This window comes from Gallinula chloropus (genome assembly GCF_964237585.1).
Source record: "Gallinula chloropus genome assembly, chromosome: 2".
Classification (NCBI taxonomy): Eukaryota; Metazoa; Chordata; class Aves; order Gruiformes; family Rallidae; genus Gallinula; species Gallinula chloropus.
In genome coordinates, this window is record NC_140086.1 from 121,711,617 (window position 1) to 121,727,151 (window position 15,535).

At 35.5% G+C, this 15,535-nt stretch overlaps 1 protein-coding gene across 1 annotated transcript in view; it reads left to right on the forward strand.

Annotated features, from left to right (window-relative positions):
• Positions 1 to 2,045: 2,045 nt before the first annotated feature.
• Positions 2,046 to 15,535, forward strand: part of NEK10 (NIMA related kinase 10) — a gene marked incomplete at its 5' end in the record, with an annotated part of 90,468 nt that continues 76,978 nt past the window's right edge. Inside the window, 12 exons of the mRNA XM_084280378.1 lie at positions 2,046 to 2,119; positions 2,459 to 2,519; positions 3,529 to 3,659; positions 4,167 to 4,265; positions 6,892 to 6,976; positions 7,776 to 7,817; positions 9,885 to 9,963; positions 10,312 to 10,379; positions 10,837 to 10,916; positions 12,116 to 12,202; positions 13,598 to 13,822; positions 14,314 to 14,453. Coding sequence (XP_084136504.1) covers positions 2,046 to 2,119; positions 2,459 to 2,519; positions 3,529 to 3,659; positions 4,167 to 4,265; positions 6,892 to 6,976; positions 7,776 to 7,817; positions 9,885 to 9,963; positions 10,312 to 10,379; positions 10,837 to 10,916; positions 12,116 to 12,202; positions 13,598 to 13,822; positions 14,314 to 14,453 — 1,171 coding nt within the window. The remainder of the gene's footprint in view (positions 2,120 to 2,458; positions 2,520 to 3,528; positions 3,660 to 4,166; positions 4,266 to 6,891; positions 6,977 to 7,775; positions 7,818 to 9,884; positions 9,964 to 10,311; positions 10,380 to 10,836; positions 10,917 to 12,115; positions 12,203 to 13,597; positions 13,823 to 14,313; positions 14,454 to 15,535) is intronic.

Below are 15,535 nucleotides of genomic sequence, written 5' to 3' on the forward strand. Positions count from 1 at the left end.
AAACAGCGAAAGCACTGGACTGGAAGCCCTAGAGCAAGGATGGACTACAGTTGTAAGATTTTATAAGTAATCACAAAGACTTAACAATTTTGGATGAAATCCTAACCATATTGGGAAACCTGCTGCTTATGGTTTAGAGGTTTTACCCAAGGATTACTTTTTAAAATGGGATGCCAAAAACTTTTAAGGTTTTACTAAATTTTGCTCACAGAGAAGTTGTTTTGTGTGTGGTTTTGTTTGGTGATTCTTGAATTGGATGAAATATGTTCTTTGTACACACATACTCGTGTGCAAGTTGATAATTTGTGTGTTTCACAGTATTTCTTAGTGTGCAGATGTGAGGTGATGACTGATGCCTCACTAATATGCCAGATGGACTGGGGTACTGTAAATGCAAATATCACTAAGACAATGTGTGGAAATTCTTACTCATTAGGATTCTTAAGCTTGCTTAGCAATGTGCTTGGCTTTTCTTAACTTTTACTGCTTTTAAAGCAAAGGAAATAAACAAATTGAACTAACTTCATTTGGTTTAATCTGAGTTCAGGAATTTTATCTGATGATTGGTAGAACAAATCCTGTTTATATTAATTCCCTGGTGGTAACTGCTACAACAGAAGTGTGGATGCGTGCAGGAGAGAGGAGGAATTTCTTGGTCATCCAGATGAATCACTCTCCATGGGGGCCTGGTGGCAGGATAAAGGCCTGTTCAAAAGAATAGAAATGGATGAGCTGGTCTCACAGGTAGAGTTGAGTTAATGGAGTGCACGAGTTCATACTATCAACAGTTGCATTTTGGGTAGTTCTGTGTCTAATGCAAGAATGTATAATTGGGAAAACAAGTCTTGATTTTCAGTTGGGAAGCAGTGGGAGTTTATGGTGCTTTAATTTCCTGCCAGGTTTTCTTCTTTCTCTATAGAGGAAGAGGAATACAAATCAATAGCAGAGGAATTCTATGCTGCACAAAGACGAAAGGCGGGTATTGCATTTCTTACGGAAAATCCTATTAAAGAGACACCAAAGGGGACATCCAAATGGTCCATGCTTAGTGAATAGGGAAATGTGAATAGTAAAAAGGATCAGACATTGGTATTATATCCTTGGTTTTGGGTTTGATTTTTTTTAATCAATCAGAGGTACTCTACCAATATGCTGCAGCTGTATGCAGTTCTCAGACATAATTCTTTAGCCCCTGCCTGCTCCTCACCATCCTTTTTTCACTCAGAGCAGGATCCACATCAATAGAATTGCTTCTGTGGCAGCAAGAGATTCTTCTTGACTGGCCTCTTTCTATGTCTTTCTGTCTCTTTCTAGGGCTTTGTAAGATTTTCAATGAGTCATGTTGCGTACTAGGCAAGCAATAAGCTGTGAGCAGTTCTGAGAAGTCAGACCTACGGATGGAAGGTTTGTCTGCAGTGCATCTAATAGGTGGTGATGGCCCTGTTGGGGTCAGGCCACGCAGCTGTACTTATCTGATAGACCCAGATTCAAAGTTACTGAAAGTTTCTGTGGTTCTCTGGTAGACTGCATGATGTATGCATCTCATTTGTTAGATAACTCCTTTTTCTACCTTTCATCTGTCTTATTTATTTAGATAATAAAACCATTATATTATCTGATGTCTGCCCAACAGCCCGTGTGATACAACCTTAATGACAGCCTATAAACATCCCAGTAGCATGAACAGCTAATCCATGATGAGAAATAGTGGTGGTAATACGTAAGAAGAGGGAAAACACTCAGTAAAAATTAAGTGATACAGCAAGACAGCCAATGCTATCTACCCACGTGATGGATAAAGAAAGGTTCTGTATGTTAGGTTAATTTATTTCTTGTTAGTATCTGGAATTCTAAAGGATATCCTTGTGTAATGCCTAAGGGTTCATATTGAGAAAATGGTAGAGCTGTTGTGGGTTGGGTTTTTTTTCTTAAAGTTTTATCAGTTGGTTCTCTAAGTAAATATTTGTTGCTTTTGCTATTGTAATTCTATCTACTTAATTTTTAAGGAAATGAGTTTTTTAGTCATCTGACCATATTGGTACACAATGCCTGATCAGTGCAGAAAGTTGAAGAGCGCAGAGAAAACAACAGACAAAACACCTCGTGGGATCTCCATGAGGTATAGTATCTGACGTCTTACTTTGAACTTCAGCAGGACCCATGTGGAATTTGCACTAGCTGCCAAAGCAGAATGCTTTAATTTGAAATGCAGTATAAACATGACAACTGTTACTCTGGTCACAAAGTTTATTTACACCTTTGTTGATTTAAGGCATTCTGAAAGAGTTATAAATTGTTCTCTGTGCAAAATGGGGACACGAGGCAACACTGGAAAAGTTAATTTTCTGTCAGTAGCATTGTTGCTTGTTGACTACCTTTGCTCCTTCATGTACTTTCAGTTAAAAAGAGTACTTTTGTGTAACTATTAACATATATTTATGCTATTTTCTTATCCTAGGGTTTATTCTGATCTTAAAAGACTTCAGTCTCTCTTAACTGTTCAGTCAAGTAACCAACAGGTATTTTTCAATAACTATTAAACAGGCTGTAGAATTGTGTAGTTTTATGTAATGGTGATTGTAGTTTGTGGCAGATACTTAGACTATTGTATTCCATGGTGATTAAACATGTTACTGAAGTCGTGTAGTGGGTGTGGTGTTGCTTTGTAAAATTCATCTTTTCTTTTTAATATTGTTTCATATTGTCAAGTAGTCAGACAGATTTGTTCCATGCTGTTCCACAATGTCATGAGAAGGTAGCCTTAGAGATGTACTACTTAGAACATGAAGAATGGTAAAGAATATAAAATAAATAAATAAACCCAGCATTTTAACCATAAACAATTTGTCTCTGGAGAGTAACACTTCTGCTAAAAAAATCTTCAGGGTGTAAATATCAATGCATGAAACTTATAGGACAGAGTGAAATCTCTTTCACCTCAAGTCACTTAGTGAAGCTTGTGTTTGCCATGTGAAGCAATGAAAACCAACACATGATGATGGGTGTGAGTCCTTGGAATGCCAGAACAGCTTCTCCCTTTTTAGTCTGTAAAAAGATATGACAAAAGGACTTAGGGAATCATTCATGTGAGATCAGAGTTATGCACTGGATACAGGGATGGAATTGCTTCTGAGCTGAAAGCTGAGACAGTTCTACAGCCTAAAAAGAATATGAAGGCTGTGTGACTGTAGAAGTGGGACAGGTAAGGAGCGTAGATAATGTGTATGTTGCAGATTTTGTTGAGCTTTACTGTCACACGTTTTAAAAGATGCTGTTCTTTGTATTTTATATATCTCCATACACTTGTTTTCCAGCCTCGTTTTGCACCAATTTTCTGCCACATCAGGGTTTTGTTTTTTTTTTTTTTTTTTTTTTTTTTGTGTGGAGGGTGTGTGTATGTTTTATAATGCAAATTACAGGTTCAAAGTTCAAGTCAGAACTTGAGAAAAGGTACTTCTACTTGGTAACATTCTTATAAAATTTGAAATGTGGTGTTTGACTCAGGAGGATTATCCCTTTACTCTTTAGCTTCCAGCTATACATTTTGTAAGTGGTCAAACCAGTGTGACAAGAGCTCCACAAAATGTCAAAAGCAATGAACAAACCTTCAATGGCCAATGGCAGGAATCAACAGAAGCTGTTGAGCTAGAAAATTTCAGGTAAAAAAAAAGAAAAAAAAGGCTAACATGATGACACTCCTGTGTCTCTTTATGCATCTTAAAATTTCTGAAGTTTTGAAGGCACTTATGTTTGTGCTTGTGTCTGTTACCTGTAATTTCATGTTAAACCACTATTTGAGATATGAACATATATGTGTTTAATTTTCTAAATCTAACTGGGAATGTACATGCCGTTCTGAGTTTCAGACACATGGTCCTACTCAGCAGCATGTATTGATGAGAGTTAATCTAGTAAATTTAAATAAAGCAATGGTTTCTTTATTCAGAAAGATTATATTACACTATTAGAACAGTCCCAAACTATGCACGAGACAGACTGTTCTTCCATACTGTTAATGTCTAGAAATCTGATGTTGTGTTATGCCATTGCAACCGATGATATGACATTTCTTAATTTTTCTTGTTAATGTGAAGTTTTGGCAGTCTAAAATTATGTTGTGGCAAGATAACAATAAATTCAACATTTGTCTTTTTTCTCCTCATTAGTGTGACCTACAAGAATGAGAGAAACTTTAGCAAACATCCCAAACATAAACAGTTTCAAGATATCTTCACGGCTTTAGTGAAGAGCAGACTTACCTGCAGGTTAGTATATTGAACACAGTCACATCAAAGGAGGGTCAGTCTTTCTTGCCTTAAGTGAAAAACCAAGATGCATGGATAATATTGTTTCAACAATATATACTGGATATGTATTTCAACAGCAGACAGAGGTGTGCAAGTTACCAGTTTAACATCTCTGCATAATCTCAGTTTTAAACAATCACTTCTGTATTGGTTTTGAAGACTGAAAAAGGAAGACCTTGGTATATGACAAAATTTGCATGACCAATGTTCTAACATTGATTTCTTGATAATTTGTTCAAATCTGCTGTGTGTAACCTGTGATTTGCTTTTCTGATTACATGTTACTTTTACTATTTTATTGACTGTTGCCTATATATAGGAAGGTCAGTGGCTTACATAAAATTGAGATGAGCTTATCCTACCATTCAGATTTATTTCTATTTGTGTTTAAGGGCCATTTGAATGGGAAACCTCTTTTTTCCACTCTCACTTGAGTGAAGAAGTGCAAGACCTTAGAAAAAGAGGGGTGGAATACAAAAAGATATTTTCTGGGAAAAAAAAAAGAATGTTTTTCATGATTTCTATTGCTATATAGCACTGCACTGTGTTGTATTATTCTTTTTTAAAACCCAATTACATTTTCTGAAAAAAATCTGAAGTGGTACAGCAGGTTAAAGAAAGATTCCTAGAGCATTTAAAGGTATTAATCTGTAACTGCTGGAATTTACAGAAAAACCTAAGAACAAAGAAAATTTGCTTAGGCACGTTTTCATAACTAACTAGGGATCTCATCTTTGATTATCTAAATAGCAGCGAGTTTAAGACAGATCACTTCAGTGATTTGCAATCTAGTACTTTTTTTTTTTTTTGTAAGTGAACTTTATCATCTCAGTACCAAAAGTAGGATTTCAGTGGCTCAGCTTCATTTACCAAAAAACCCTAAGAATAACTTGCACTGTGTCTTCCCAAGTTCTAGTTACGTGTTGAACCGCTCCTAGCTCATATTTTGTTTTTGTTTACTTTGATACTTGTTGATGGTGATACAGCAAAACCAGCCATGTATTAAAAATGAAAGCATCCTGGGAAGATTGTTCAAGTAAGCATATATCAGTAGGTATGCAGAATGCATGAGGTAAGAGCAGTTAGCAGTTAGGTGATTTAGTTGCCCTTTATAAATATTTTACTACGGTTGTGATGGTGTCCTCTCTTTGGAACTACTGACATTACGTTGTGTCAGAGCCTTAACAACTGTCACCCTCACCTGCATTATATACTTTTGCTGGCTCAGCCATGTTGATTGTGATTTTTTTTTTTCCTTGCACCCCACACACGTACTGGCATCAGCTTGTCAGCAGAGGTCCAGGTTGGAGGTAGTTCTGCACGGAAAGCTGTGATCAGATTAGCTTTAGCAGTTTGGATACAGACTATAAACAGGCAGAAAAAAAATCCTACTGGCACATGCTACATATAAGCTAGGGTACCTAGTAACTGCAGGCTCTCAAATGTTAACCAGGCTCAGAGAATTACTGTCCCTGCTTGTAAATGTGACAGATGTGTTACTCTGTTAAAGAAACTAACTTCTGTCAAGAGTCAAAGCTATTTGGAAGAATAACTTTGTAGATCCATCATGGTAATGATCCTGAAGACACTTTAAAATCTGACCTGCAAACTTTTCTTGCCAGCATCTGGTTGCTGTTTTTTTTCCATGAGAGTTGTGTGCTGTTCTGAAGTGGCCAATTATGGAAGTATAATGAAAAATAATATTACTCTGGGCAGCATTTTGGCATAGAAAGTCTGGGATTTTATTAGTATCTATTTGTAAAACATTTATTTTTATCAAAATATTTTTAGCTATTGGTGGTGTTCCCAACCACAAATGATAAAAAGGGAAGAGAACTGCCATGTCTCATAGACTTCTTCTGTTCTTTGGAAACTTGCCCAGATACTACAGATTTGGTCCTTTCACTTTAAAGGAACAGCCACAAGGAAAAAACCCAAAAACCCAACACTTCAGAGATGTCCATTTTTAGGCTTATTTGAAATAGGAAAATGGGGATATCTATCTTCAGCAGACAATGGAAGTAGTAAATCCGTTACTGGTATCGTCCTGTATCAAGAGTATTTAAACTAAATAACAAATTATTTCAAGGACTAATGGTATTAGAATTTTTAAATCCCAGGATAGATTATGACCATTCAAAACCCTATCTCAAATCTAACTATTTTTACTTCTGTAGCACCCATGTAGTTCTTGAAATATTTTTATAGAGGTGTATTTTGTACACTGAAGTTTGATATGAGGTTTCCTTAGTGATTTTGCCCTTTTGAGCCTTGATCCAAACACATAAAGTAAGTTGATAACAAAGCATGATCAGTTTGTGCTTAGATATAAGCTTGTACTTTGCTGCATCGGTTCAGTGATAGTAAGTGATGGCCTGCAATGTTCATATAATGAAATCAATTTATTTAAAGCTGTTGCTTTGAGTATTGAGGATATTAAAAGTTCTATAGTATAGGATGTTGTTCAGCTGTTACAGGTCACTAATCTTCTAGTTGGTTGATTCTTGATTCAAAGTGTTTTATCTAAGTGTTTTAATGCTTTTTAAGTTACATTTGGTTTACATTTTGATTATTTCTTTTACAGGGAGTGGGTTAATCAAGCTCCACCCATTCATTTTCTCAGAGTATTAATCTGCCTGAGATTACTAATAAGGGATCCATACTATCAGGTCAGTATGTCCAAACATTTCTTGCTTGTGTAAGAGAATGCATATGAGCATCATACAGATGAGTTGTGTTGGTGTACGTGTATAAAAACATGCATTCTATGGATGCATATTTATTGTATGCATGTACCTATATTTCTATATGTGAAGATGTGATTTGTAAACAGATTCCAAGAGTGAATTTGCATTGTTACTGCATAAGTAATTTCTGATATTTCTTATGTAGCATCTGCTGTTGCTAACACTAACAAAGAACCTGTAATTGTCCATAACAGATGGCCTTGTCATTACTCTGAGCCCATGGCTCTGGACTTGGCTTTATCATATGGATATGTGAAATTCCTATTGCGTAGTAAGTGAAGAAATCTGAAAGCTGTCCAGTCCTCCTGGCAGCCCAGTGCTCTGAACTACTAGCAGCTAGCTTTTAAATTTATTCTGGCTATTATAGCTGTTATTCATAGGACTAAACCTTGACATCTGTTAAGATATTTGTTTTTGTGTATTTCTTTTCTGTGTTGCAAAGCTGATACTGATTTTCCAGTTTTAGAACCTTTGAATGTCACTTCTGCGTGTTTAGTTAACTATTTTATTACTTTTTAGCTAATTCTATTTATAAGTATTGTAATACTTACAATATAAGTAATTGACTTATAAAGTGATTATTTTATAAGTGAATTCATTCACATTAACCACTGGAGTTAAGGTTTCCCAATATTCATAACAAACAAAGCATTTATATTCTAGTGCACTCTCATTCTAATGTTTTCTGCATTTTGACTTTTTTCTTTTTTTTTTCTTATAGGAAATGTTCCACAGTCTGGGAGGGATTGAAAATCTGTCTCAGGTAGAATTCTTCGTAGTACCTTTGTCCATTATGTTGCCTGTCAGATTATTATGAATAGAATGAAATACACTGTGAAAAGTGGCGTGAATGTATTCTTGGTTTATGAAGAGAAGCGAGTCTATTCCCCTGTTTGCACACAAGCAGTTGGAATAGAGGTTTTTTTGATCCTTAGTGCACAAAAGCTCTCCTTATAATCTAGCAGCATTTAACTCAGGACTTTTAGTTAGGAAGCTTAACCAGGACAATTAGAAAAGTCAGTGTGGTTGGTTCAGTCAGAGGAAGGTATACATGAGTTAAGTCACCTTGAACTGTCCCAGATGACTTTTCAAAAGTAAAAGCATAGTTACAGAATGTTGAACAGGTTTAAATTTGGGGACTATATTACTTGTGCATTTCAAGATATTACTGAAACTGATTGCTTTATTCTTAATGCTACTTTGCTATCCTGGAATTTTAATACTTGTTCATTGCTGCCAATTTAGCAGTGCGTTGCAGAGATAGGACACATCTTGAATATCTTTGAAAATGTTGGGAATTTTCTTTCAAGAAAAAAACCAGAATTTTTATAACAAATGTATCTTTCTAAAGTGCAGTCATTGCTCATTAATGTTTGTGGAGCCACCTGTATTTCAAATAACCAATAGTATGCTACAAGACCTTTGATTCAGCAATCACCTGCTTGAAACATCCCTAAAGTTGCAAGAGTTAAAGAATATTGGTTCCTAATGGATAGGGTTCCTGCAGAAACTGCTCGGCGTTTTCCAGTGTCATGTGTCATTAATGCTTGGCTATGCTTTTTGAGGAGCTTGCAAAGTGCACTGGCCTGCTGGGATGTTCACAACATTGGCAAGTGGAGTCCTTGGCAGCACGAATCCAAATTATATAATTAATAATTTTTACGCTGCATGTGTTGCTGGCATAGGAAATTTAAAAATTCATGAGATACATTTTTATGATTTCTGAACTTCTGAGGAGCTTTTGTGTTTTGTGTCCTTTGCAGCGAGATAAAATTGTCAAATGGCTTCCTAGCACTTTGAAATGCACTTCGGACAAAGTTATACCTTTCAAGAGTCCCTCAGAAATTTTGAGGGTGGCAGTAATTTCAAGGTGAATTGTGCATCGGAATTTCTTGCCAAATCACAAGTCAAAGTCTTCCATTGGGCTATATTATGCAGCATTGAAAACTTTTTTTTTTTGTGTGGGAGGGGACAGTTTCACAAAAAACCCTGTTCTTCTTTTAAAGTGTTTTGGGGTGTTTCTGTGGAAAACACTAATAAAATTATTATTACTGATATTATTTTGCATAGTAGTGTTCTCCTTATGTGATTTTTATTTTTTCTAAATTATGTGCTGCTACAGTAGTCCTAGCCTCTCACACCATCTGCTTGAAACTGTTGTAGTTTCCCCATGCAGTGTCCTGGAAATTTCAAAATGTCACCATATGTGAGACCAATATATAAGTGATGCTGAAAATCATTATTTTGGGTGCTAACAAACATGGCATCCTTGTCATACTTCTAATTTCTTGGTAAAATATCGTTGACCAAGTAGTTACTAGGGTTGACCACTGTTTTCCACTAGTTAATTATGTCCAAGAAAGAAAAAAGAAAAACAATTTCCCCCCTGTAGCTGTGTAGGTTTTGTAGAGTTTGAACCTATCAGCTGTGTGGACTGAAGATCCATCTGTCAGTTCCTAACAGTGGCCAACAGTAGATAGTGAGGGGAAAGTTTGAGATCGTGAAGTGGTAACTCTGCAAAAAATCAATCAACCTCTAGTAGCTTGCAAAGAAGGGAATTTTGTCCCTACTTGTTGGGTCATTGTACTTGATAGTCTTCAGTGGACTTTCCTCTTGGGGAATTTTACACTTGCTTTTTGAATTCTTACACTTCCAATGTCTCCTTTTCCCTGACAAGTTATACAGCAGAAGTATGCAGGATGCTGCAGATGTACCTTTTTCATGAAACAGATGCGCCATCTACAGGCTATTTCTATGCATAACACTCTGGATTTATGAATTAAAACTTTGTTTTTAATGGTATCCTTTATGTTTCCCCCTCTACTTATAGTATATGAAGACGGTAGCAAACGACTACCTTTATTATGGAGAAGAGCACCATAATGTAGACAAGTTGGTCAACATGACATGTAAGTGTTGTAGGTGCTAACGTGAATTACAAGGGTGCAACTTAAGTGTGGAGCTTAAAATATTTAGCATGGTTGTTACGTAAGACATTCCTAGATTCATTGCAGGCATCATCACACAAGTAAGAACTGAAATTGCTGTGGAGAAGCATATCTTATTTTTGTATATAAATAACGTTTCCTTAAGAAATTAATACCTATTCATGCACTGAAATAATAGAGTAAAATGTTCAAGGAAGAGTCATGGTTCAAAGAACTTACTCAGCATTTTGCTTTATCATCTGATTAGTAAAATGAAAAATAGTAAGTGGTAGTAAAGCTTCAATTTACGTGACTTCCTTTGTTCCATAGACATTTTCCAAAAGCTTGCTGCTGTTAAAGATCAAAGAGAATGGGTTATAGCAAGTGGAGCACATACAGTAAGTGCTTTATAAAGTTACTAATTATAACCAATTAGCTACTTAAGTGAATGACTTATGCTTTTCAGATTTGATCTAAGTGGGAGTAAATCCCTTGCCTTGTCAGGTTAGTAAGGTAAGATAATCTTAGTTCTGTGTTTTACAGATGTATTACTAACATAATAAAAGTTATTTTTCCATATGTAACTTAATTGGCCTGATGCATGGATATCTGTTGTTTGAGATAAATGTTTTAAATGTTTGGACTAAACTAATTCATACAAAAAATGATACACAGGAACAGAATTTTATATTAAATTAGACTGATGCTTTAGCAGTCAAGAGAGATGCTAACTGCAGTTTGAGCAGAAGCATCCTTGCTTGTCCAAAGACTGGGTGTTGATTAAGACTTTAAATGTATATGTAATTGTACATAAAATATACTTTAAATCTACATTTATCACGTTTCATTTTCCAGACCTTAGTAAGTTTGTTATCCGCCAGAGACAGCAATGTGCTTTTGGGTGCCCTCCTTGCTCTGACGAGCCTAGCAGAAAGGTAGGTTCAACTTAATTTCTGTAGCTCATGATAAGCATTTTAATGTTATCTGTTGACACTAAGTTAAAATTGCTAGTTATGATTAAAAAAATGTCTTCCCCCCCCCTTATTTTATTTTTCCTCCCTTCCCTTTATTTTATTTTTTCCTCTTCCTCAATGAGGCCTTGTTCTGTGGAGGTCTATGAAGTGTGCTTAATTTTATATTGAAGCAGTAGAAACTTTGGTCTTTGCAGCAGACTTCTTGGTCATGTGGAGGACTTTGCAAGACTGGAGTCATAAAATCTCTCTTTGAAATTCCTGTGCAGGATTCTGGAATTCTTACTGCCTTCCTTGGATAAAAATCTTTTGTGCTGAGATTAATGTAACAGTGCCTCATCATAACCAGCAAGAACATTGTTCAGTGTACTAAATAATTAATGCATATGCTCAAATCCATGCATATGTATCCTCTCTTCAGTAATGACTGTTTTCTATAGAGAAGACTTCTTTTTCCTGGTGTGGAGGGGGGAAAAAGGAAAAGCAAGATAAACCATCTTTCAACCTCAGTAGTTTTACAGAAGAAAACCTGCTGCTTCTGCATTATTGTTCTGCTGACTTCCAGAGCTATATAAAATTTCTGTAATATTCCTTATCATTTTTCATTTAAAAGATAGAACTGAAGAAAATAGATACAATTCCTCCAGATCAGTAGAAGTTTATTTACTGAGCTTTCTCTGGATTTTATCTTTTTCCATATTTCTTTAATTCTATTTCAGTTTCATTTTCTTTTAACAATACTATTAACTTAAATGATGTTGTACATACATTTTTAACTTCCATTTAACTTTCTTCACAGAATTAAATGTGTTACACTTGGACTGGGCAAGAAAGTGTTTGGAGTCTATTACAGATATTAATATAAATTATATTCTAAAAATGCTCTTAGTTTGTTTAATTTCTAGTGTAAAATGAATGAAGAACATTTGTGTCTTCTATATATTCACATTTACTTTTTTGTACTGGGAAAATTGGGAATTGTTGCAGTGTCACTCTTGACCCAGCATAATTCTATGGCTTTAAATATTTGTGTAAGCTATATGATACTAAGTTAATAATTGAAGAAAAAAATAATTGGTCAAATGTATAAGGACGGAGGCTAAAGAGTAATGTGTTTTTTTTCATACAATTGATTTTAAATGCCAGAAATAATCAATTTGTAGCCCAGAATGTAGGGAGAAGATAAGTGAGCTCACCATTGTTGAGAACTTGCTGGTGATATTACATGAACACGATTTGCTTTCTAAAAGGTGAGACTTTGCTTGTAGATTTAATTGTGTTAAATTATATTTTGACTTTTTCATTTAGGGACATGTTTGTTTGGAGGAATTAGATAATGTCCCACTTTAATATACTCAAGGTAAAGTTTGGATGCCTATGTTTTTTCAGTCAGATACCCATATAGGAAAATCTTTCTGCTAGTTTTGTTATAAGCTGTCTCCTCTCTCTCCACTGATGGCCTACAGTGCAACGTTATCATGAAGTGAGAGCAATCGCTTTTTCTTTGTTTTCTCCTGGGAGACCTGAGCGATTAGATGGAAAGCACACTGAACTCTGACAGTTCCTGGGGTGCCCAAAATAAACTAGTAAAAAAACCTGCAAGAAATACAGCTATTGTAGTTTATGCCAGAAGCTGGGTCAGACCCCCTGTCCCTTCAGTCAGAAAATCATAAAGATTCCTTCAGTTCTTTAAATGTCCTTTCATCTCAGCTAAGCCTGCTAGCTGAGTATAGTATGACCTAAAGAGTCTAAAGACTCTTGAACTTGATATCACTTATCCTAACACATTTAGAATTCTGAAGAGATTTTAAGATTTCATGCTTAATTATTTCACATTTGTAAATTACTTTATATACAACTGAAGTGTTTCTTTATAGAAATTGAATATGCTAGAAGATTTTATTTAGATTCTGGTGTTTAAATTATTTAGATTATATGCAACCTAAGATTGTTACAAAACATGGATTTTGATTGTAGACAAGAAGCTGATGGAGTTCAATGCTAATTAGGAATAATTTTAAATTCAGATATGAATCTGAATTAGTATATTTCATCAAATGTAGATGCAGCTTTTTTGCTTCAAGTGGAAGTGGAAATCCCTAGCCGTATTTTCTATGGGAAGTCCACCTTAATTTGAGTGAAGTTGATGGAAATCTTGTATAATCTTTGTAAATGATATATTGAATCCCATTTGTAAGCATAATATTCAATCCATACTGGAGAAGAATCGTATTTTTTATGGAGTTATTCTGATTCCACAGGTGGACTTTACAAGTTCATGTAGTCAGTGCTACTTGTAGTGCTAATGTCAGTAACAAGGTGGTGGTACTATGGACTGCTGCAGTCTACCTGGCCACCTCTATTCTGGCTGTGTATGCTTGACTGCTTATTCTGACAGTCATACTCAATGTAAATATTATTTCATTGCTTGTGAAAATTTGGACTGCCTTCTTTTTCTTTTTTATGCAGTGACTTTAACCAGATTACAATGACTTTATGGAGTTTTCTTGAAATTGTCTTTTTAATAGGAGGTCCCTGTTTGTTCCTAAACATTTGCTGTGTTTTTCCCCCTTTGTGAACTGACAGTACAAAGTAATGATGGAATTATTGTTAAAATTTTGTGCTGATTTTTATATTTTTTTTAGACTCACAGCTGAGTTGCTACGTCTCCTCTGTGCAGAGTCGCAAGTCAAAGAACAAGTAAAATTGTATGAAGGAGTTCCAGTCTTGCTCAGTTTACTCCATTCTGATCATATTAAACTTCTGTGGAGTATAGTTTGGATTCTGGTCCAAGTTTGTGAAGACCCTGAGACTAGTGTGGAAATTCGAATTTGGGGTGGAATCAAGCAGCTGCTTCATATATTACAGGGGTAGGCTTTCAGACCTCAACACTCTGGCAATTATATGAGCATGTTTCATATTTTAAGATATATTTGACCAAGTCCCGTTTTATCAAAGAGCATCTTTGTTTTGTTCAGTTGTATGTGACGTCTGCAGAAATTAAAAGGCTATTTAGAACATAATGAATAGGCAGTATTTTGTTCAGCTATCCATGTCATTGTTATCTTAGTGTTTTTCATATTTTTAGTGCATCAACCAAATAATGACTAGATTATGAAAGTCAATACTATATGCCCAGTTTTCCTATTAATCAGAAAACAATTTAATCAACTAGAATTGTGAATATAATTGATGAACATAAGGGAATCTTCTATTATAAGGCCTGTTTGCTTTTTCAAAGTGTTTTAGCTAATTTAGTGAGAAAATACAACTTTTCAGAACTTAGAAATGGTTTACAAAGATATATTAAGCCATTGTATTACACTGTAATTTGACTTTTTTTTTTCCCCCCTTTCCCCAGGGGAAGAAATCTGGTTTCTGATCACTCTTCAGTTGGAAGCTTATCTAGTGCAAATGCAGCTGGGAGAATCCAACATCTTCATGTGTCAGATGACTTGAGTCCTGATGAGATGCAAGAAAACACTTTCTCACTTCAAGCAGGTGGGTTTATAGGGCCTAATCCTCTGTTATATGTTTACACTTGTGGGATTAAAATTATTTCAAAATTGAAACTGTAAACATTTATACCTGCTTTAAGGAGTGGGGGCACCAAGTCAGCTGTGTTTATTTTTATTACATACAATACTGACACATACTTTCAAGAAGCACACTTTATTTAGAAAAAAGGAAAGGATAAAGTATATATGGAAATCATACATATTTCTTCCACCTGTAAAAACATCATGAAAATATAGTTATATAGGTTTGTGTGTGTCTGTGTATGTGTCTGTGTTTGTACATATATAATAAAAAAACTTATCATGAGATTATTTTTATTTGATCCTAATTTTTTCTCTTTTCAAATGTACTAATGATCAATCATTAATTGGTTATGATGTAACTCTCTCAAAGCAGCCTTTTAAAGACCATGAGTCAGGTGATGATTCCTCAGTAGTTACAGAGAGAATCCCTTTTAGAGGATATTTCTCAGTAGCATGTCAGCTATCCGTTCTGCAACACCTTCTGGAGGATCATGTCTTATTCTGTTGACTATAGAAAGGCAGTGTAAAATACCCTTAATAGGGTTACATAAGCCTTTGCAGTATCTTCCTGAAAGCTGTAACATAATCTGGACGTATTTGTTTAATGCTTTATCGTGAATGTTCCCTCTGAAGAGCCAGTAATGTGAAATAACTTGCAGTACCAAAAATATTGCCAGTGTGGAGCCTATTGCTGGGCTACTTCTACCTTCCTTAAGGACTCCTGAAAAAGACTAAGCACCGAACTTGCAGACTCTTTTTTTAGTTCTGACTGTGTACTTGGTTGTATCTTCAGTCTTCTGTATGGGGTGGAGGTGGCAATGTTTTTTTAGCAGGGGGCCTGCTGAGGTGACTTGTCTGGAAAGAGCTAAGGGATTGCTCTGTGCTGGACACAGTTGGTTCCAGCTGGCTTCACAACAGGCCCAGCTTGCCAAAGCTAAGCCCATCAGTGAAGCTGGTGGTGCATCTGTGAAAACGTAGATAAGAAAGGGCAAAAAAGTTGGGTGAGCAGATATGGAGAAAAACAAATAAATACAGGGGTGA